At 22.4% G+C, this 25,819-nt stretch overlaps 1 protein-coding gene across 2 annotated transcripts in view; it reads left to right on the forward strand.

Annotated features, from left to right (window-relative positions):
* Nucleotides 1-22,372, forward strand: part of LOC129613937 (potassium voltage-gated channel subfamily KQT member 1-like) — an 80,601-nt gene extending 58,229 nt beyond the window's left edge. The window contains exons 7-11 of one of the 2 annotated variants that reach the window (XM_055528283.1): nucleotides 18,822-19,128; nucleotides 20,133-20,277; nucleotides 20,555-20,711; nucleotides 21,479-21,941; nucleotides 22,002-22,372. In XM_055528283.1, coding sequence (XP_055384258.1) covers nucleotides 18,822-19,128; nucleotides 20,133-20,277; nucleotides 20,555-20,711; nucleotides 21,479-21,941; nucleotides 22,002-22,228 — 1,299 coding nt within the window. In that variant the 3' untranslated portion in view covers nucleotides 22,229-22,372. Of the gene's footprint in view, nucleotides 1-18,821; nucleotides 19,129-20,132; nucleotides 20,278-20,554; nucleotides 20,712-21,478 lie in introns of both variants that reach the window. The other variant, XM_055528282.1, reaches the window with a different exon arrangement.
* Nucleotides 22,373-25,819: the final 3,447 nt, after the last annotated feature.

The raw sequence follows: 25,819 nt of genomic DNA on the forward strand, positions 1-25,819 counted from the left end.
ATCTATGTTCCTATATGAGTACAAAAAGCATTAATATGACGTCACTACCGTTTAGACATAGTTTAATTATTTTATTTCAGATTATTCTTTTTAAAACTATTAAATTAACAATAATTTTGTAACTTTGTTCTTAACGAATTTGCCAGTTAAAATCTTAACTTTTCAAAAAAAGGAAATGTGTATACGTACTTTTTTCGAATCTTTCCCATTTTTACAAAGAAAGCGATTATCCAATGGTACTTTATTCAATTAACGTCATCACACATCATATTGTCTAAAATATTAAAGATATAAAAATGACTATAGTAAATAATAAATTTTAATTTGTTACCTTTTGCTTTGTGACAAAATTATTAATTATTTTAGTTTTACTGCTACAAATCACAACTATATTTTATTTACTATTTTTTAGCAGAAAATTATGTAAATTTTAGTTTACATAGGAAATTCCAATTCAAGGTGTAATAAAAATTTTTTACAAATTTCCTAATAAAAATTAATTTAACATTAATTTAAGGACAACGAACTCAACTCTGTGAGGCAATGAATTCAATTACTCATCACAATATTTTAATGAATCCGTAAATGGAATTGGAATTATTTTTCCTAAGAAACAGTTTTTTTACAAATTCACAAAATTGATTAATAATTTTTCTTAAAAAATTGCGTCTTAATAATTTTTTTAATTTTTTTACTGTATTTACTGTATTTTTGCCAAAAGAAGATTTTATTCATTGTTATGGAAAATAAAAATTCTTAAAATCTCTTTCCATTCCTATAATTTTAAAAATCACAAAATCATCTCCGTTAAGACAAGCTTTTTGGCCGCGTTCCTTTATCAAAATGCAAGAGATCTGTTCGGACAAGCTTTTTGTCCGAGTTCCTTTTCAAAGTGCAAAAAATATGTAGATGAACCTGCGATCGGATGACTGCAAAAAAAAAACACCGGCGTCTTTTTTCTTACAAAATATTTCTTTTATTTAATCCACATTGTTCAGCTAACATCCACTGCGCCTGATTTACTTAATCGAACTGAACTCAACTACATAAAAAAATATTTTATTTATCAAATTTGTTTACAAAATTAATCGATTCAATAATGTCGATTATATCGACTTAATTAAGACATGTTTACCAAAGTTTGAGACATAATTAAAATTGATGTGTTTACAATAGTTTGATACAAGAGTTTAAGTTAAAAAATAAGAAATGTCAAATAAAACTTTTAAGAATATAAAAATTATTGTATAGAAGAGTATTTTAAAAATTTAAAAGATAAAAATGAAGTAATTTAATATGTTCATAATTGTCCCACGTGACGTGGCCTAACAACTTCTAAAAAATAAATTGAAAATATTTTAAAATATAGAATTAAATATAAAATAGTATTTTGGATTCAATAATTAAAATTAATTAATTCTTTTAAAATAAATTTAAAAAATTTTAAAATTATGAAAAAATTTATATGCGCGCCATCATACAGAAATTAATAGCTTTTTAAAATCTAATTAAAGTTTGGATTTTTACCGGATCAGCCTTTTTTAAAGGTCTTAATTAGTTTTCTAAAGGAAAAATATGAAGTTAGTCAATTATTACACTATGTTCTTTTGTATTCTGCTTTCATGCCGTTCAAATTTAGGCTATATATAGGCAGATTTATAAACTGGCAATAAAATCAAAATTAAATAAATGAGAAAACCTATTAATATGTTTTGCTCTCTTTTAAAGTTATTGACAAATACTATTATATTGCAAAATAATAATATTTTAAAAAATTGCACAAAATTAAGCGATATTATTTTATTTTAACCAGGAGTTTATCCTATTTTAAACTATTTTTAAGCCATTTTTGTATGTCTGTTACATCTTGATTCAACTTTTAACTACTACATAACCTCCAACTTTTTTATAACTTGAATATAAAACTGTTCTTTTACTGTCAAAGAGTTACAATTTTTTTTATACAAAAGAAAATTCCAAATCAAACTGTAAAAACAAAAGAGCACCCATACTTTCTCAATAAATCAAAAGATTTATTGAAAAAAATTTTGCAAGAAAATAAAATTAAATTCATATTGTTTTGATTTTCTTATTGAATTTTTTTCACTTAAACATGCAAGTCAGGTGTACACTATTACCTATACACTGTTATATGCAATGTTATACATAATATTATAGTGTTATAAATCTTTAACAGACTTTCTAATAAAAGTTTTAATTATTGTAATTAAGTGTACCGTTCTCTTCCAAAATGTTAAACAAAGAAATTAACAACAAAAAAAAAATTTACAAACTTTAACGAGTCAATGTTTTAACGAGTGAAATGGTAGTATAATAAAATATTTTGCGTGAATATAAATGCAATATTGAAAGAGTTGAATATTTTAAATAATTTTTAATATCAAAAAACTTTTTCATAGCAAAAAAAAAAATAAAAAAAAAGTTATTTAATTGAAGTAAAGTTTTCATAAAAAAAAATTTTTTTTTTTGTAATATTTTTTTTATACTTTCATTTCGAAATTAATATACTAGCCATTAGTTATTTATTAAGCGAACAAAAATATAAAAGAAAAATTAAATGAGATGTTATAAAACTACAGAATTATTTTGTTACAATGTAAAAAGAGAAATTGAAAAAATTTTCCCATTTGAATTGATTCACGAGAACATTGTAAGAAAAATAATTTGAAGTTTAAGTGAAACAAAAAAATATCTTAAAATTAATAAAAAGTTAATAAAAATTAAGAAGGAATTAGCAGAAGGACCTTATGTTACCATAAAATCAAAAACAAAAAATCATAACAGATTCGAGATTTATTCATGATTTATTCAAGGAAAATATTGAGAATAATTAAATATCACTATGTAATTTCACTAAAACTTCAGAAATGAAAAATCATAATAAATGCAAAATGAAATTTCTACAGTCACTCTTGAAATCAAAGTTTTTATTTGTTTTCAATAAGTTATTGGGACTTCAAAAGCATCAAAATTATATGACCTTAGCAGTCGATTTATAAGATCCAACTATTAAATTAATTGTTTATTAATATTTTAGAGACGTTATTCAAGACCCCTGGGTTTCCGCAATCAAATGGCAAACAAAACTGGTTCGAAACTTCAAAATCACCCTCTATCAAATTTATGTAACAAAAACAAAATGGTATTTTAAGATAGAATAAGTAGATTTATCCTCAAAATTCATAGTTATTTCGTAATTGTGTAGATTTTTACCACAGTTAATATTGTTGTGTACAATTGTCCTTTATTACGTACATATCGTTAACTTCTGACGATGAACTTGTTATACTTGTCCAGTTGCATCATGAGCGCGTGTAATATACAAATGTGAATAAATAATGAATTTTATATTTATAAAATTAAAACTTTTAAAATTATTGTATAATATTTTTATATGATAAAAAAGTTCAAAACTTTTTTAAAAATTTCAATTATCTTTTACATTATGATGTTGAGTTCTCTTTCTTCTCTATATATACGATTCTTGAAGAATTTTAATACTTTTAAAGAATTTTTAAAGTTTTTGAAATTTTTTCTCATTTCTACCATTATAGTTTTAAATCGCTCGCGTATTAAATAAATTATGAATAATTTTTTCTTTCTTTCTAACTTCGCTAGAAAGAATCTAACATTATTAATAAAGTATATACATGCATTTTAAAATTTTAAGATGAAGTGCAAAAATGCTGATAAATTCATCCGATCCTTATATAAAATGAATGAGTTTTTATTAATCTAACATTCTAATAAATTCTAATAAATTGGAAATTAATCCTGATTAGAATTAAATTTATCACGCAGTAGCTATATGTGAAAATTTATTATAATTTTTAATTGTATAAATTTAAAACGACTAATATAATAATCATACTAGCAATATTATTAATGTAGTTTGTAAGAAGGTGTACAACAAAACTGAGAACAAAACTGAAACTTCAATCAAATATTTCAAATTTGAATATTTAGAGAATTACCTGGTAAATCTATCCGATTCAAAACTTAATTCATGTTATACATAATTATCTTAAAATATTTTGCTCCTAATATCAAAATTTAATCTCAAATATCAATGATGCGCAACAGATACCTTACATTATGTAATAAACTCTTATGTAACTCTTATGTAATATTAAATGAGGAATGCAATTCCAAGATCAAAATGGAAATCAAAAAATGTTGGATAAATTTTACAATATTTGCACTAATGGAAAAAATTTTATGTGTACATACAAAAACATTATACAGATTAAATAAATAAAGAAAAAAACTTCTAAAAACATTAAATTAAATAATAACAAAATAAATAACAAAAAAAAATGTTAATAAAAATAAAAAAATTACTCAAGTCCTTTTTTTTTTGAAAAACTCTCAACCGAAAATTATTTATTTTAATAAAACGAAAAGATAAAAAGCTATGGACAAAAAAAACAAAAATTAGTTTTTAAAATATTTTTTAAAAATATAAAAAAAAAATATTTTTTTTATTGTTTACCGAGCAAGAATGAAAATAAAATTGAAGAAGCAACAAATTTTTAAAATAATTTTTTAATGATCATATTTTTTTTTTGTCCATACGAACCGAAATGAATTTTGAATTTAATTGAAAGAAATTTACTCTTAAATTACTCACATTTTATGTGAGTAATTTTTTAAAGTTATATGTGAGTAATTTTTCAAGTGGGTAATTTCCAATTTAGCAAAGCTTATAGCAATATTTCTAAAACCAAGTTATTTGTACAATAACGTAAAACCGAACACTTTCTGCATATTGAATTTCAGTAAAGAATAACGGAATAAGAAAGAAAATATGATGAAATCAGATTTTCAAAAAGCTTAGGGAATTAGATGATCTATTATACATAAATAAAGATGATGAAGGTAGTGCCTAAACATACGACCGAGTTTCAGGGTTGCCTTTTAGTCAATAATGCCGTTCTTATTTGGTTCCTAGACATTTTTTCACTATTTCCTCAAATAATCCATTCTTTTTGGGTAAATGTATATGAACGAACAAACCATGTCAATCAATCATACCCGTCGTAATCTATCTCTTTAATTCCGTACATTATTAAATTCTTTTATCATAATAACATCAACTATTTTTTAACAATTTTTATTCAATATTTTGTTTGCAATTTTTTGTTATTCTTTACTTAAATATTTATTATAAGAGTAGTTCATAAAAAAAAATCTCAAAACATCTAAAATATTTTATTATATATGTACGTATACAATACGTACAATAATGGTGTGTGTTTTTTATTTTATTTACTATAAAATTTATTTATAATGAAATTCAAATAATAGTAAAACAATTTTCTCCATTATTTTATGCTTTTTGCAACACAATACATACGTAGAGCAACAAAATTATCTTTTATTATTTTTCTTGTTTCCATCAAAATATTTTTGAAAGATATTTAAACAACTGAAAATATTTTCTTTACTTATATAAGTCCACAACTAAAGCATTGCAATAGACTAATATAACTGAAACGAGAATAAAAAGAGTTGACCGTGTCATGTCTGTGATACCCGTACGAATTAATTTAGGTCAATGAATAAGGAGTCAAGAAATTTAAACGATTTTTTTCACATATAACAGCCCCAATAATATATGTACTTGGTTGTGCGAAATTTCGATATTATAGCTTCAATAATTTCTGAGATATAGCCAAATATTTAAAGTTATAGAGCAACTACCCGACTCCCTGCCTCGAATACATCTAATTTAAACAGGGTTCCGGCATTTACTATTATAAATCATTTGTGAAAATTTCTTGGACAACATTATCAATTAGCTATATATAGAACGACAGAGATTAAAATTTAAGTTTTATTTAATAAATATTATTTGTAAATTTTTATGATCCAAAACTATTCTCCAAAAAATATTAATTCTTAAAATGGTTGTGTCAACTCAGTGTGTTAATATTGCCGTAAATATAGTTTTAAATTGTTAATTTTCCTTACATTTTTGGCATTCTTAAATTCTTTAAGAAAAAGCCCCAATATTAAATACTTCTACACTTAAAGAAAATTACTGAATTTCACAATTATTAATAATTTCAAATAATTAAAATATTTTGTATTAATGTAAATTAAATTTTTAACAAAAAATTCTCGTTTTCTTAAAATTAAATTCTTATAAGGAAAATTTTAGTTATACAACGACATTTATAACTAGTAAAATTTACTGACGCTGAATTTTTTTTACAGTGTAGCTACTACTTGTACTTTTATTTAAATTGAGTATGATTATTTAAATAAACCTTTTAAAATAACTTTTCATTTCTAATCAAGTACTTATATACATAATTAAATAAACATATATTTTTACATTATAATAAATAATATGAACAATAAAATAAATAAGTACAAAAAATACCTTTTTATAAATTACTCTGACTTACTAAAATAAATTTATTTTTAATAAATTTTTGTAAGTGCTTTATAATTCAATTTCTTTGTTCTATATGTAGGTATATATATTCGTATTTAATATAATAAATTATAAGTACTTGAAAAAAAAAATTTAAAAATTAAAAACTTTAAATAAACAAAGAAAATAAGAAAAAAAAAACAATTATCCTTGTGATATTGATATTTTAATATTTAAATAACAAAAATTTCCATTAAATAATAATAATATTATTGTACCGTCGTCCTGCCCTGTCATCCTTTATAATACCCGGTATATATTAATGTTAAATATGTATATGTATATAAATAATACATAATAAGTACATAATACTCAATAAACATTTAAAATCAGAAAAGAAAAAATACAAATTCGAAAGCAATGTGCACATTTTTTACTGCCAATTTCAAAATGATTTTTTCGTTTCAAAAAATTTTATATAAAAAAAGAATTTTATTTAAAATTAAAGCAGACATCGTAAATTGGCTAAAAGACAAAGGAAAATAAAATTTCATTTCCTTTTTCTTGTTTTTTTAATACCTTTATTTTATATCGAACATAAATCACAATAAAATTTATGTGAAATTTAAAACCATAAGTTCAAGTGTATTTTTTTTTTAAAAGAAATTTACAAAGAAATAAAGTGAAATCACTAACACTTTATAATTCTCAATTTCTTTATTTCACACAATGTTTTTGTTTTTTTGTTTTGTTGAAGAAAACTATACAATAATTTGTAAATAATATTGAAAATTGTATAAGAAATTTATGAAGTTTAAATATATAAAAAAAGAACAACAAGAAAGTAGAGGATTTCGTTTTCAAATATGCCTGGCATTCCGTGTATAACACTATATTATTGCCAAACACAAACCATTCTACGATATAATGGAATATTTCCTCAAATTATTACCATTGATATTTTTTTTTTAATCATGAAAATGAATCCTTTACGTTCATTAATAACATATGAAAATTTTCTTTTGCATGTAAAAGTGTTATACACAATAAAATATAAGAAAAATATTTTATTTTTAAAATTTTTAAAATTATTTTGTTTACATTATACTTAATAAAACAACAAAAAAAATAACAGCTATACTTAAATTTTTTCAGTTTTTACCCATATAATTACTTTAAAATATAAAAGAGGTATTGTGCCGTATTCGAATTTTACCGAATAAACTTTGAAGAATTGATTTTCAGGGAAATATCTGCGGATTAGATCGCCTTCCCATCTGTCTAGTATCTTTTTTTCTTTCTATACTCCAATATAACAGTTTATATCGATTTTTTTATGTGAATCTAATAATTAATTGACCTCTAAATATAACACCCTATATATATTCCTATTACTACTACGACGCTGTAGAACTGCATTTAAATCAGGGATTAATTTTATATTTTTGATCTTTTCTTAAATTATAAGACAGGTTCTCATTTCTTAGCACTTTTCCAAAAACAATTTTTTTAATTTTGTAAACTAACTTCTTCTGACAAAATGTAGTTGAGAATAAACATGACAAAATGGCCACCATTATTCTTTCAAATTCTTTATACTGATTTTATTCTAGACGATAAGTCATAAAATTCTGAAGAAATTATTTTCCATCCCGGCTCAAGTTATCGCCTCATGAAATTTGTAAAATTTGAATTTTAGGCTCACAGAAAGCTAACGCTAAAATACCATGTCTCCAAAAAATATAATTATTTATATTAACGCAATTTTCAATTGAAATCGGCCGTAGACTAATGTAAACGCTAATTTTTTTTTTTTTCATCCTAAAAGTATGCAATAAATTTAAATATCTTGGTATATGAATGAAAGTAATTTAAATACTGCAATAGTAATATTTTTAATTGTTGAAAAGCAACTTCACAGCTTTAATATAAGTTAATTTATTAATGTTTCTAAAAATAATTCATATTTTGAAATTTTTTTTAAATTAAGAACAATACAGTTGATCTTACGTTGACCACATCATAAGTACTTTTGTTTTGTTACGTTTTTTTTTCTCAAGGATTTAAAATTTATGTTTATTGACATGTACAAAAAACAAATTTGTACATTGTAAAATGCAAGAAAAAAAATCGCAAAACAATTTTTATTTTAACATAACATTTGACTTAAACATAAACGAAATATAAACCGTTATTATATAATATGTCAAATGTACACACACACACCTGTTATTGCAAACCTTTATTTTATTCCAAGTAAAATAAAATACGTTCATGTATACAAATTGTATGCATAAATTGTAGGATGAGGAAAAAGAAATTTAGTTCTTAAAAAAAATGAAAACCAATATAGTGAGAGAACAATAAAATGGAGTTAAGTTAAACAAATAAAATTTATGTGTAAATATACTTACATAATATATAATAATATGTAGATGTTTACTTATGTAAATGGAGAAAAAAAAAACAAACGAAACTTAAGTAAAATTAAGTATGAGACTAAAAATAAAAATGAATATTATGGTGACATCACTTGATTGCCTTTCAACAATTTGACATTCGTATGAAGAGAAATTCAACAAAAACAAATTTTATTCTTTCTTTCTTGATTTTAGCAATCATTTTTCAACACGCTTGAATGATTCCAAAAATTTTTTTATGTTGACATAAAAATATATTAAATGAATACCAATCATACCTTTACATGACAATTTTTATGTCAAAATTGAAATTGCAAATTTTTTTTATTTTAAAATTAAGTGCGATCACTGATATCTATAAATTGATGCGATCACTATATATAAATAATTAATAATTTTCCTATAACAAATGGTTTTATTCAAGAGTTTGAACATTCGATCTCAACAATTCTGTTTGAAATTCAATTCAATTTCGAGTTCAAACGTCAAGCTAAGTGTTATCATAGTTAATTTACTACAGTCAAACTAAACTCCTATAATAAATATTACAATAACGTATTAGGTTATTAATGTATATTTGTTAGATTGTGTCCTAAAATTAAATGTTCCACTTAATATGCTTCTAATTTCTTTTCTCATTAGATGTCACTATATAGATTTATTGCCCGTATGAAAGATTGAATGACTATTTTTATATACTACCGTCTAGTGTAATGTACTTCCGTCTAATGTACTCAATATATTTTTATACTTTAATAAATTAAGACAAAAATTTTCTCTATTCAAAAAATTTCCATTTTAATATACGAGTATATACGTACATATATAAATAACTAAGGTTTTTATTCTGTCATAAATTATTAAATGCATTAAAATCTCACAATATACAAATATACAGAGGATGTGTCACAATTATTCTCGTTTTTTACACGTTTATCTTGCAATTTTTTTTTTCATACATACATACATACATATTTCCATTCCGTTTCATATTTCATTTGTATGAATGTATATGTTTATAAAATTTTTGTTTTGTCTCTTTTAATAAATTCTTTCAACATTTCAATTTCCTTTTTAAATACCATTTGACATTTAAATTTTATGAATACTTTCGTAAAACTTACTACCTACCTATATAGATAGTCATATAAAATAGTCAGTATAGCGTATAATATATGTAGGTATAAACAAAATTCCAATAACTGTCATAGAATAATAATAAAAATAAGAACTAAAGAAAAAAGCACGATAAAAAACATTAAGAGTAGAAAGAATTTATTTTTGAAATTAAAATTTTACGATAATACCAAATGCGATATCGAAAAGTATAATATCATGTTGATGTTCTAAAATGGAACGGATACTAGCAAAAAAATATAATTTTCGAAAAACGAAATATTTAACGTACTGTCTACTATATATCTTTCTCTTTTTAATAATAATTTTTTATGCATTTTTAATGTCAGTGTAAAATTAATATAGGAATTGTTTGGGGATCAAAAATTTTTGACAATTTTCACAATTCATGTAGGAATGAGTAAGCATCCATTGCCAAAATTCAAATAATAAAAACTGACAGAGAATACATAACTTCATAACTTAAAATATAATAATATGACACTTATCTGACGTTTAATGACAGTTCAAATTCAAGGGTGGAAAAAAAAGAGATCCGACGGTACCACAACGAGCCTAAGGAGTGCAGGTTTACCCTTCGGAGGGATGATGTAAATTTTAACAGAGACCTCTCGAACATAAAATGTCATTTCAAATATTCACTCTTGAATGTTTAGCGTCCTATATTTATTTTATTGTTCTCATCAAACATCTTTGCTGATGTATGTAAACTGAACCTTATACTTCAATTGACGTTTAACATTTAAAATTTTTTATTTAACAATATTAACTGATATCTTTATTTTTAAAAAAAAAATTCGATGATAGACAAAAATTGATAGCATTTTTGTTTTTCTGTCAGAAAATACATAAAACAATGCGAACCATAAAAATATTATGTGCATTAATTTTAAAATATCCTTAAGGATATGCAAAAGAAAAAAATAATATAAATGCAATAAAAATGACATAAACTGAAAGAAAGGTTTTCAAAAATGATAACTTAAAAATGTCAAACACATAAAGAAATTTCAAGAATTTATGAAAGAAAATTTTACATTTCTGTAAATATTATTATCCTTTGTTCATTTTATTATTATTTAAGTAGTTAAAGACATTTTTATATTTTCTTATGCAGTTTTTATTATCTAAGGCAACCATAAATTTCATAATTGCTAAGTATTCCATCAACCCTGCTCTTTTGCATTGATCTTTGAATTTAATTAAAATGCAGTTTGAAAATAGTTTTCAAAAGTACATTCATTTTTCGAATAAAATTAGTAACACCAAAATATATTTGGAGCCACCAAATACATTTTGTAACGCAAAAATATATATTTCTCCGAAAAAAGAAAATTTTCGCTCAGTTTTTCGCTCTAATTTTTTTTATACAAAGCCATAAACTATGGTTTTTTACATTCATTTATCGACCAATCTATTAAGCGAAGAAATAAAAACACTTTAAACAATTGACCTTTATACGTTTTGCACTTCATAAACTTCGTTCAGTATTAAAGATTTTCACAGCGAAAACGATAAAAATCCTCTTAACCTTTAGAAAAAATTTAAAATTAAAATAATATATTTGGCATATATTTTTTTTTTTGTAAAAGTTTTCATAATTTTCCCAAAAATTTTCCCAAAATTAAAAAATATAAAAAATAAATTTTTTTAATTAAATTTCAATTGATCAATCAATATTCTTGAATATTTTATGAAAAAAAAAAGAAATAAAATTTCTCATAATTATTATTATAAAAAAAACTTTTTCTGATTTCTCATCATTTATTCATATATGAAAAACACAAGAGCAGAGGTTATGATTATTTATTCAAGGTTTCGAATAAATTTTTTTTTTTAAAATACGTAGAGTAATAATTTCAGAAATTATAATTTATAAAATATAACAATATGATTAAGGCAATCATATTGTTATATTTTACTTAATAATTTCTTAAATTCAGAATCAATACTATAGTCACAACAAACCGTGTCAAATTTGCATGAGTCTAAGCGGCAACATTGTGGAATAATATTGCGTATATTTGGCATTTCTGGCAAAAAATTGGAGTTTTCTAGCACTGAGGTTTTATAACTTTTACAAAATTATTTTCTCGATACTCTCCAATTTCTCCTGGAAAGTCTAAATCTCGATAATTTATATATAATCAAAAAACTTATATTATTTTATTACAAAATATAAAAACCCTTAAAATTCACCGGAATTCATTAAAAATTTCTTTCAGAAAATTTAAGTGTGTAAGACTCAATACAACACCTATATATACATTTTAACTCTTTTAGAAATGCACTGCTATTAAAAATACTTTAAAATACAATTGATGTACCGTATTTTTTTTTTGTTAATATGTTCACCTTATTAAATTCTAATTTAATTTTAACATAGCAAAAACAAAAAACGAATTTTTTTTACATTTTTGTAAATATTTTGTAAATGTATTAATCTGTCCTCATATATATATATATGTACATGTAGACCTATAATTAAATTCTTAGAACAAATTTGAAATATACAAGACAATTTATTATTGTTATACTGCCATGCATATGAAAATTGTTAATTGAGTTTATTAATTGAAATTGATAATGTTTGTAATTAAGATTATTGTTTACTACAATTTCAAATTTGAAAAAAAAAAATTGTAGAATAAATTTTTCGCTAAATAAATTTTTTGTATATAAAATTGGAATAATTAAATTAAACAAAATTATTAAAAATTAAGTACAAATTGGAATTCTTTAAGAATTGAATTAAAATTACAGAAAAATTTTAATTCTTAAAGAATTCAAAAATCCTCAACACAATCGTTTGTGAAACTTTTAATCTTAATTACAATATTATGCTATATATGTAATAGGGCTATTAGTTAACACCGATTAAATATTACTGTTATTATTAACACTTTCAAATAAAAAAATATTTTATTATTTTTGAGCAACTATAATAATTACATAAATCTATTATTCTTTATTATATATGTATATAGTTTATTGCTTTATATGTGCATGCTATTTTAACTTCACCGTATATCTCGCTTAATATTCCTATATCAAAAGCATCATAACGTTAAAAGGGAGTCAAAGGAATCCTTAACAAACTAAAATAAAAAAAAAAAAATTTTTCATTATCCTTTCTTTTTTTTTTCTATTTTATTTTTATATTTTTTATCGTTTCAATTCTTTTCTTTTCCATTTTTAGCACTTTTCCAAAAAATTTTTGAAAAAAAAGTGCTTATTAGTTTCACTCTGTCCGTCCGTCCGTCCGTCCGTCCGTCCGTCCGTCCGTGTGTCTGTTTACAAAACTTCTACACCCTTGAAGATAGAAAGCTGAAATTTTGTACGTACATAGATTTTTACTAGAAACTTATTTTCGTGGAACAAAATTTTTACCTATCTCCCCCCCTTTAGAAGTTATACCCCCCCAAAACCCTAAAAATGCCATTCTTTAACTATTTAGTGCAATGAAACCATAAGGATTTTTCAAATTTTGCAAACGCAGAAAGGCAGTGGCTTACTTCCCCTAGCGGGGTATACTAAAGGTTAACTTTAGAAAAACAAAATGGCCGCTCAAATTTACCGTTATCTAAAGTCCGTTTTTTCCAAATTTTTGATGTCCTTTATTTTCTAGACCCCAGCCTGTAGAAGCTTGAAATTTTATGGGCTTTTAGACATTAACAAATAGTTCATTTCGTTAGAAGAAAATTTTTTTCCATCTCCTTCCCCTCTCAAGTTATGGCCTCTTGAAATTTGTAAAATTTGAATTTTTGACACCTTATATTTCCGAAACCGCAAGGTTTTTCAAATTTCTAAAAACATAAAAAGCTAACGGTAAATTCCATGAAATTAAAAAATATAATTATTTTTCTTAACTCACATAATTAAACCTTAAAATCGAGCATTATGTTAACCCCTTTTTATATTAATTTTTGCTTTATTTCAAACACTGCATATATGCGTCATCCTAAATATATGCAATTCTAGAAATAGTTTTGTATATGAATGAAAATAATTTTAATAGTTTGATAGGTATACATAGACTGTATTTAAAAGCAGAATTATCACTTGCTGAAGGGAAAAGTGCTACAATACAAACCATTGGTTTGACCCAACTTTATTTATTTTTTTCTTAACCAAAAATTATAAACAAACTTTCCTTATTCATTGCGCTTTTTTTTAATCTTTTTAATCAAAAAGGACACATTCTGTTCATATTTTTCATTTCTCTTTTTCTATTTTCCTCTATATTATTTCACTTGAAATATCTTGAATACTATTTTACTCAGAAATCATGATAAAAGGCAAAAAAATGAGAAAAAAAAAAATTAAATCGAGAAAATTTTTCGCTTATCTCTTTCTCTTTCTCTTTTCTTTCCTGTTTTCTTCTTTCCGTCCGTTCAATTTCATCGTAGTTTCGTTTATATGCAATTATGTCCTGCTAAAAAGAAGAAAAATAAATTAATTACTATGTTTTTAGATTTATTTTTTGTTTTTGATCAGATCATACCGTATCGTTATTAATTTCTATAACTAGTTGTAGGGACATTTGATTAAGAAAAATGGCTAATTTTTTTTTTCACTTTATTTTTTTTTTATTTTATTTTAAATTAAATTTTTCTATTTAAAGCGAGATTATCTTTGCAAGAACACAAACAAGTATACACAAGTTTATTTCCTTTATAATTCTAATAGTTTTAATAAAAATATTTTTTCAATTAAATTGCATTTGAGTTCATTTAAATAAGAAAAATTTTTTCCACCCATTTAATAATTTCTACTCAGTTTAAAATGCATAAATTTTTTAAAGAAAAAATGAATTTTTTTAAAATTTAAATAATTTTATTTTACTATTTTGGTTTTTCTATATTTAGTAATTCATAAACATTCATAAATACTCTTCTATTTTCATTAAAATTCTATTAACACTTTTTCAAATTTTAAACTCTTCATATAATCTTTCTATATGCATTTTACATATAGTTTACACTATCCTTTTTAAGCTTGGTTTCTCTTACCATTTATAAGACTAGAAAATATTTTCAATTAAAGCAATTACCTTGAGAAATGAATGTTATTACAATAGGATTTAGTTAAAAAAGAATAGAGAGTCCAATCAAATTTCTTACAACAAAATTTTTTCAAATGAATTCAAATGCAAATAGCATATGATATACAGTCGAATCTCCATAAAATTAATATCATAATTTTGTAACAAAATTAGTTCATATTTTAGAGTCAACTCTACCGGGTATAAATTTAAAAAATGAATATGTAGGATGCAAAATAGAACAAAACGGTTCGTATTAAGTACTTCATTTTACTTCATCTTACGCAAATTTTTGTTATAGAAATTTGACTGTATCCTAGAATGGTTATGTCGTAATTAAACTGGTTCTATTTCGATTTTTATCAAATATAAAAGAAAAATATCTTTAAACTTACAACGAATCCAATTTTTTATTTTTAACTTTTTTAATTGATTATTTGTTACAATTGGACACCAATTATCTTCCGGCCGAAAAATCCTCAACCATACCCATTCGGTCTAAATTTTGTAAATTTTATCATTCAATATAATGACAAGAATATATAAAATTTCTTCTCATACAATATAATTGTCTATCAAAGGACACACGATGAGATTTTCAAATTAAGCTTTTACCATACTTAAATCACAAAAAATTCATTGACTTTGACATATTTTTTTATGAAAATTGTAGTGACCGTATACTGAAAAAAAAAATTTCACTCACTAATTCAATATTAGTGAATAGTTAAAGATATATGTATATGACGTATATGATGTACATTGAACTATAAAAAAGTCACTAACATTTTATTATTCAAGATTTTATTTATAAAAATAATATAAAAAAAAAAGAATTGCATTTACGGTCTTTAATTTTTATTATTGATTTTCATTTATTTTTAATTAAATTAATGGTTAATTACTCATACTCGCCTTTTCTTTTTCTATATACATTATAAAATCATTCCCAATACATTTAAAGTATAATGGTTTCCAGATAAGTTTCTGTCTATCTACTCATATGATCTGATTACCCAATAGTATAATAGGTAATATACAATAATATTATAGCATATACAAATATATTATACCAGTATATTATTTGTATTCTCTTTTTAATTTTTATGCTATTATCAGGTTGCTGTATAATATATTTATTTATTTATTCAGGATCTTCATTTTAAAATCTACCCATTTTTTCTATATTTTATACTATAGGATAGATAGAGTTAATACAAGTTCTTATAGCTAAATACAAAAAAAATTTATATAACAGACAAAGAATTTATATCCTTTTTTAGAACTCAAAATTCCATTATATATATATATATACATAAACTCATATATTTAATATAGAATATGCATGTATGCATATCTATCCTGTATATTGTAAATACAATTCGCAGGTATTACACATTCATAGATATTACACATATGCCATAATATCATACATTTGTATTATTCATGAGAAAAAATGTGCATTCACATATGCATTAAGTAGACTAATTTCTTATACACATATGTGTGTTCATATATAAATTGTAATACATACATACATATTATATATTCCAAAACGATTTGTCAATTTATTGAACTATTGATTTATTCATTTTGAATATAAAATTAATTTTCCATTTTGTTATTTTTAAAGGATTAAAAATTTCAAATTCATGTATTTAATAAAATATTTAAGTGGATTTTAGTTGGAAAATGTTAATGTTAAAAAGAATGTTAATGATTAATCCTTAATTGTATTTTTGTAATAACAAGCAAATTCCATTCAGACGCGTTCATATGTATGAAATTGAGCCTAAAATACAGTAATTTTCATATACTAATGAAAATAATTAATTATTTGTGAATTTGTATTTATACAAATAAATTCATATTTAATTTTAATTAATTATGTTGCAAGTTTTCAATTACAATGCCAATATTATTGTCAACTAGCTCATTCATTTCATTTTTATGCTTTATGAACATAGTATTCAAAACTTACCATAAATTCTAGTTTGCATTTGCTTCTAATATTTCGACTCTAATTTATCTAGAACGAACTTTTACTTAAAATTTCATACTTTCAATTCAATCTACATAATTATCATTAAATAAATTATTAAATTATGAAATTATTAAATTTGATATTATAAATTTCTGTTTGATTATCATTGCATTTAAGATTGAATAGGAAGAAAACGACTTCAATAATAATATTAATATTAATGTAATAATTTTCTATATGAAATCCTTAAATTTTAAACAGCATTTTAGTTACTTCATATTCTCTAATTACTTCTCATATTCGTCATATTCTTTTTCTATACATAAACTACCTTAAACTTGCTTTCATTTTGAAATACATGCACACATATCAATATTAATTTTTTTCTTCAAATCTTTTATAAGAAATTTGTAAAAAAAAAAAAAAATTAAAAAGTTTTACTCTTTCGTATAATAGTTATTTAATCTAGTAAATTAATTACATAAATAAAAACAAAAAATTAAAAAATATTTTTATACATATACGAAATAAGTACAACCATACATACATGCACAAATTTATAACTTCTAAAGAATATCCTTTTGCTATAAAACTTTTATTTATTTTTATTATTATTTTACGTATAATCTATACAATTTATTTTAAAATTTTAAAATACTTATTTTGTTTTCAATAATAATCTCTCTCTGCTTTGTCTGTTATACTTTTATTCCATAATACTTTAAAATATTTCTTAAGACCTTCTATATCTACCTTTTGTATCTGAATTATCTCGATTCTTTTAATACTATGTACATTGTACGTGCAATTGCAATTTAAAATTCAATTTTTAATTAAAATTTACCCATTTATATTTTAAATTTTAAGCTTTTTAAGTTTTAATTTGTAACAGAATAGAAAGAAATAGAGAATTAATTTTTTGTAGTTCAAATAATATGAATTTTATCCAATTTAATCTATAATCTAATGGTAATAGATTAAAAAATGAATCGACCCCTCTTTAAAAAAAAAAACCAACACAATCTTCCGAAATTGTTAATTATTTTTTTATCCAATATGTTGTGAGAAAATTTTATTGAAAATATTAGAAGAAGTATTTAAAAGATTCTTCTAAAAATGAGTTAAAAAAATTGAGCATATCCAAATTATTGCCCCCAAAAGTATGCAATATTCAATATTTTTCATAAACAATAAAAATTTCTGAATATTTTGTGTTTTAATTAAAGAAAAAAAATATCAAATACAAAAGCGCTAAGAACTTAAGAAAATTTTAGTACTAATTCAAAAAGTAAAAAGTTACTTTTTTAATTATTTTTGTTTTTGTTTTGAATTTTTGTCGATTTTCAATTTAATTTCATTATATTTGATTTAATTATTAATTCTAATTAATTTTACCTTATTTGTACCCTATCTTAATCATTTCACTTCAATCATTTATATCTGTATACACCTAACTTCATTCATCAAATGCAAACTCAACAAAAAAAACAACACACACATTAATAACACATTAACAATCACACAATGCATTTTTTTGTATTAAAAAACAAATATCCATTCCATTAATGTTAAATTAACATTTACCTAAAAAGAGCATACTGTTCCATAATATGAATAACAAAAAAAAAAAAAAAAATAGAAAATGACTCAATGAGAAACGAAAATCAGAAAAAAAATACTTCATCATAGTGTCATGGAATAGTGTAAAAACTAAACAAGACCGATTAACAATCAAACGATCAGTGTCGCTCGATGTGTTCAATGTGTTGTTGTTTCTTTTTTTTTTTTCATTTTACGTTATATTTGCGTTTGGTGCGATTACAAATGGTACAGACCCTCATGGTACAGGTTGCCAAACGTGGTGCAAGTGTTTTGAAACGAAGGAAATCAAGAAATCGTATGGATGCTAATCAACAACAGCAATCATCCCAAAATCAACAGCAGACAACAACGACATCAAGGACACAAACACCTCCTCCAAATAGTATGATAGCATCTGGTACAAATGTTGGTAACGATGGTAGTGGTAATACTGGTAGTGGTCCAGGAAGTGGTACTGGTACTGGATCCAATCAACAACCAATTAGAAGTGAATCAAATGATGGTGATGTTGTATTTTATGTTGAAGAACCAAGAGCAGGTTAGTAAATAATATTATCTTTAAATTACATTCATATCAAATTCTTATACGCGTATATGCACATATGTATATGTGCATGCTATATGTATATATATATTTAACGTGTATATGTAATATATAAAGTGCAGATAAAATAACGATTTTCCATTAAAGTAAATTTTTATTTACCTTTAAACATTTTATATATTTGCGAGCGTTTTTATAATATCAACATAATATATTTAAGATTTTTATAAGATTTTCTTAAAATACATAACTGATATATTGAGTATATAGATATTGAGTATAATAATGATATATACATACATAGCTTTAAGGAAAGCAGAAACATAAATGCACGCTAAAGAATAATAATAAATTTTATTTTATTTTCTAATAGTTTCGAATTTCATTTAATGCAATTCCTGTTCATTTCCTTTTCTTTTAATGCTTTAATGGAATAATAAATAAATTTTTAAAAATAAAACTTAAAAGAATAATAAATTTTCATTTAATATTAAAGTTTGTATAAGTTCATAATGCTTAAAATATTAGAAAGTTTTTCAAAAAATCAAAATCTTTAAAATAAAAAAAAAACATTATTTTACCAAAGAGTAAACAATTGAAAGGTGTGAAAATCTTTCCAGTTTAACAAAATTTATAAAGAATGAGTCAAAACTTCGTATTTAAGAAAATTGGAAATAATATGGTTGCGACTGCAATAATAAGACTTGTATAAGAATTGATTAAAATAATTAAATTGTGAATTGCAAGAACTAAAAATTAAAGAATGAAAATCATAAACAATTTTATAAATCATTTGCTTTACAAAAGTTTTAATGAATAAATTTTCTAAATGAACATTATTTTCAAGATTCAGACGCACTCATTGAAAACATAATTAATTTCTAATCATTTAACAAATATAACACTATTCATTAAAACAAGTTTCAGAATCAAATTTTCGAAATTAAAAATTTAATATAGAAAAATTATCGTATAATACTGTTCTCAATTAATTTCAGGAACACCAAATCGAGTTCGAAAAAATGAACAAATTACACGTGCCCCATTTGTTAGTCAAAATAGTTCTGTAACAGAAGCACCAAGTGATGAAGTTGAACCAGAACAAGAGCAAGATGAAGATCCGGAACCGGCTAGAGTAACTACGTAAGAATAAATAAAAATTTTTTTTTTTTAATTAAATTTTGAATTAAAAAATTTAGTTTATTAAATTGAGTAGATACGTTGAGAATTCGGTGATCTATATCTACAAAATATTTAAATATAGCATGTATTGCATTCACTGAATCCTGCAAGGGTTTAAATTTTTGAATTCAGAATGCTAACAAATTTAACCATTATTCTTCATTCGAACACAAATAAAAAAATTTTATCAGATCATATAAAAATTTTGATATTTTTTATTTCTTTTCCAATATTTTAGTTTAACAGAAGCTCATCGTAATGCAATTAGAGCGATAAGAAAAATTAAATATTTTGTAGCGAGAAGAAAATTTCAGCAAGCTAGAAAACCGTATGATGTACGTGATGTTATAGAACAATATTCTCAAGGACATTTAAATATGATGGTTAGAATAAAGGTAGGTAAAAATTGAAAAAAAAAATGGAAAGGTAAAAAAATTTGTGTACTTTTTTTTTACATAACCATAATCAACAAATATTTAGGTAAAATGCGCCTCCCTTTTTAACAAAAATATTTCTGTTATCTCCGAAAAAAAAAAATGGAATTCCATAATGAAAAATTGTAAATGAGAAAATATTAAAAAAAAAATTTTTTTTCAAATCATTTGTAATTTTCAATACAAAATTTATATGAGTTCTATTGGTTCTATTTAAACGACTCAATACTTGTATAACATTTTATTCTCTCATAGAAAATACTATGATATCCGTTATCTCTATTACTTTTGAACAAAGCTCAATATCCTTAAATATACTAATATAGGTCTTATAAAATGCTATTACATTTTGTTAAAGAATTTTTCAATTAAATTTTTGGAACTTTTGTATTGGGAATACCTAATGAGACCGAAGTAAACAAAAAATTTAATGTTATGGAAACAAAATTTTTTGAATGAATTCATGATAAAGTTCATTATTTGCGATCAACATAAACCATATTCGGAATATTTAATCTTTTATAAAAGAAATCTTTAATAATGAAATTAAATTTTGTCTGTACATTTTGTTAATTGATCATAGAAAATCATAAGATAAAGCAACAATTGTTTTATTCACTCAACAAATCTTGTACAGATATTATCAAGCTTCTTTTAATTCAAATACAATTTGCTTAATATAAATTTAATTTAATAAAAATTAATTTTTTTTCTTAATTTAATTTTAGGAATTACAACGACGTTTAGATCAAACATTAGGTAAACCAGGTAGTTATTATGCTGGTATCGATAGAGTAGGTAATGTTAAACCAATGACTGTTGGTGCACGATTATATCGTGTTGAACAACAATTATTTAATATGGAAAAGAAATTAGATCATATGATGCATGCAATAAATAGTTTAACTGTAAGAGCATTATCGAATGCAGCAAGTACTACAAATTTATCTGGTTACGGTCAATTGCAAGCATATCAAACACAACCAAATCAATTAGTTTCAGCATCATCAACAGTAACACTTGCTGCACATCAAATTGCACCTGCAGCAACAACAAATACAATAGGTAGTATTATATCACCAATACAAAGTGGTAATATTAATAACAATAGTGGAATTGGAACTAGTACTATTAGTAATGAACAAAAATTTTTAAATGATATACAAAATAATATAAGCACAACAATACCTGGTAATAATTTAAAAAATAATTTAATAAATGATAGTGATCCATTAAGTGGGACAATTATAGTTACGGGAATATCATCATCAATACCATCATCATCATCAGTAGTTACAACAGGTACAGCATCAACAACAATAAATAATGATAAATCTGGTAGCCGTTTATCATCATTACCATTATCAAGTACTGAAATATCAACGTCTCCACTACTACAACAACAGCAACAACAACAAGCAATTGCAACAGCAGCAGTAGCAAATGTAACACAAAAAATTTTAGAAGATGATGTGTAGGATTTATGTTCCCTTCCCCTACCTCCCAAACGTCAGTCAAATTCACATACTGAAGTTTTATTGTAGTAATTATTTTATGTTATACTTTTAAGTATAATTTAGTTAACATATCGTTTATTGTTATTTTTATACAAAATAATTTTAATTTTTAATATAACATTATTAAAATATAAAAGCTCAATATGTTAGTTGAAATTAAAATTTTTACAAATTATTTCTTTTAAGAAGTTTTTTTTTACGATTGCAACATTCTACTACATTAAAATACTTAATTTTTTTATTCATTTTAATTCTGACATTATAAACTACAAACAGTAAATTCATGTAAATTACAATAAACTATATGCTATTGTCATGATTACCAACTCTTTTGTTATAATTTCAATTGCCACCTACTCAAAAATTATCAAAAATACAAATATCATAAAACACGGAAAAATTTTACATAATCATTAAGCGAAATGAGCTGATAACGCTCAATATATAATTTATAGATTTTATTTAGTTAAATGAAAAAAAAGCACAGAAAAAATAAATTTATTACAATTAATTAAATAAAAATTCAATTTAGTTTTTTAATGCCTGTAAATTTAAACAAATATTCTTCCATTTTAAATATACAAAATTAATGTATAAATTTATATACAATATGTAAATTGCACCGAAATATTATTATCAACCATATTATTATGTTAAATATATAATATAGGTACGAATATTAAATTTAAAAAAAAAAAACGACATTTTAAATAAGCAATAAACTCATTTTACTTAGTATAAATCTACGAAAATAGTAAATTTTTACTATAAAAAAATAATATTTGAAAAACTCTTCGTCAACAACGATTTACTATGTCGCTCTATAATTTAGAAACTATTTTTTAACTATTGATATATAATATTTAGAATGCAATAATTGAATGAAAACTAATTGATAATTAACTACATTTATAATAAAATATTTATTTTACAAAATTTATTTTTTGTAAAAAAAAAAAAATTCAAGTAAAAGGGCAATACTTGTATATTATTTTTAACAATAATTATAAAAAATATGCACAGTAACAAAATTTAAACTCTATCAGAATATTCATAATCTTTTGTAATCCTTCTTTTGCTAAATTAATAAAAATTAATTTTAATTCTGGATATTCTAAAGTAAAATTAGAAAATACACAATACGTTCATCATAAATTTTCTAATTCTAATTCATTTCTTATCAAAATAACGCCTTTTCAAAGCATGTATTTTTTTTTTAAATTAATCTTACGAATTATTTTAAATAAAACATTAATAAAAAAAACTCATGATACAAATTTGTTTGTTTGTTATACAAAATATCTGTAAATCATTAAAAAATAATTTATCAATAATTTTTAATATTATTTGTTGTTTTACAGAATCATCTACCTAATGTTTTCATTTAATATAATATTTAATAGCATTTTGTTAACTTCTTAAAATCATTTTCTTTTTTATTTGATTTTAAGTAGATAAAATACATTATTTTTATTATTATAAGTAATGTAAATTAATTTGAATTAGACTAAAATTATATTAAAAAATTTTTATTTTTTTTAAGCAATAATTTATAAATATAATATAAACAGAAAATCGAATCGGTATACAATTTGATTAGGGGAAGGGAATACTTTAAATAAAAATAAATATACTTTCTATGTGTATTAATACAAAAACTAAATGAAAAAATGTGAAATAATATTAAAATTACAATTATTATTAAAATATATAACAAATTTCAATTCAATTTCAGCTGAATATATTACATAAGATTTGAAACAAACAATTTTTAATTAATTATCAATTAAAATAAAATGATTCTAATGAACTTGTATACTCAAAATTTCGGGTAAATTTCATATTCAAAATTTTTATTTAAAATTTATTTTTTATTTTAAATTATTGCCTCTCTTAAAACAGCATAAAAAAAATAGCAATTCGATATTTGCTTTTATAATATAAAAAATTAATAAAGAAAAAATTTACTTAAATATGCAATTGAATAATATTTGAATAAAAAAATTTAAAATTGATTGTTTCAAATACACAAGCAACTCAAATTTTATTTTTACTTTAAAATACTCAAATATTTATTTCGCTTCTTCTTTTTATAATTTTAAATATTTTTTTTTTATTTTCGTACTAATAAAAAATAAATTTAGAATAAAAACTAAAACAGAAATTTGCTATGCAAATCTTACTTTCGATTTAATATTAAAATTATAAAAAATAACATAAAAAAAATTGTAAAATAAAAAAAAAAAATTTTTTCTAATAATTTTTCTGCAAGCTGTGAACTTTTTTGTAAGCTTTATATATAATTATAAAATTATATATTAAAAACAAAAATTATAAAATAAAAATTTATAATGTAAATTATAATCATTATTCATTCATATAAAAATATGATGAATATTACAATGTATTTTAAGTCTTAAAAATATTATAAAAGAAAAAAAAAATTTAAATACATTTTTAATCATTTCAGCTTTGAAAAACTATAAAAGTAAATAAATAAATAAATTTTAAAATACATAAACAAGTTGTATATATAGACACACTTTATATATTAACGATAATGTAAATTTATATATAATAAATAATATATTGGAATGATGTACGGTTTCATCATTACAACATTAAAAATTAAAAAACAAAAATCAATTAAATTTTTCTATTATTCTCTACTTATTTTATTAAAATATTATTTTTCGAATTCCATATTAAATACATGTTATAGCAATAAAATAATTAAATCTTTTATAATTTCTTATTATGTGCAAAAATATTTTATTTTTAGTTAAGGAATTTACGATCAAATGTTTATAGTAACAGAATATATTATGTTTGCTAAATTCTTTTAAAATAACAATCAATATCAAATTATATTATGATATTTAAATAAAATTATCGAATTTTCTATATTTTATAATTTATTAATATGTTGAAATTGGTTTAATGTTCCTCAATAAATTTTAGAATTATTATTAGCTCATGCTTTTTCCAAAATATTAAATCTCTTTGTAATTCTATCCAAATTAGAAAATTTGCATTTTTATTGTAAATGTGCATGAATTTTATCCGTATCTTTCGAATATTAAATCCTAATTTCGAACTCAATTTATCCTTGATAACTCGTTTCCTCAATTTAGACAGGTTTCCCCTAAAAACACAAAAATATATTCTTAATTTATTTACAAAATCTAACAAAAATATATATAGGACGATAATATATCATGTTATATACCGCAAATTCTTTAACGTCAAAATTTTGATTTTAGTCTGCAAACTGTCTGAAACTAAAACTTTTACGGACAGAAATCTAGTAAACTTTTTACCCGTAATTGACTTTGAATTTTGATCATCCGTAAAAGTCAAAACAAAAAAAAATTTTTTTTTAGATTTAAAATAATTTTATACTTACATATTAAAAATTAACAATAAAAATATTTTTTATATTATTTTTAACGTAATGATAGTCACTCAACACATCAAATTTATTTACTGAATTACTACGTCAGACTGTCTGCATGTAAAAAAAAAAATCTACAATTTTGACGCTTAATTGAC

The sequence above is a fragment of the Condylostylus longicornis genome, unplaced genomic scaffold, assembly GCF_029603195.1.
Source record: "Condylostylus longicornis isolate FDR11 unplaced genomic scaffold, ASM2960319v2 ptg000098l, whole genome shotgun sequence".
In the NCBI taxonomy this organism is placed as follows: Eukaryota; Metazoa; Arthropoda; class Insecta; order Diptera; family Dolichopodidae; genus Condylostylus; species Condylostylus longicornis.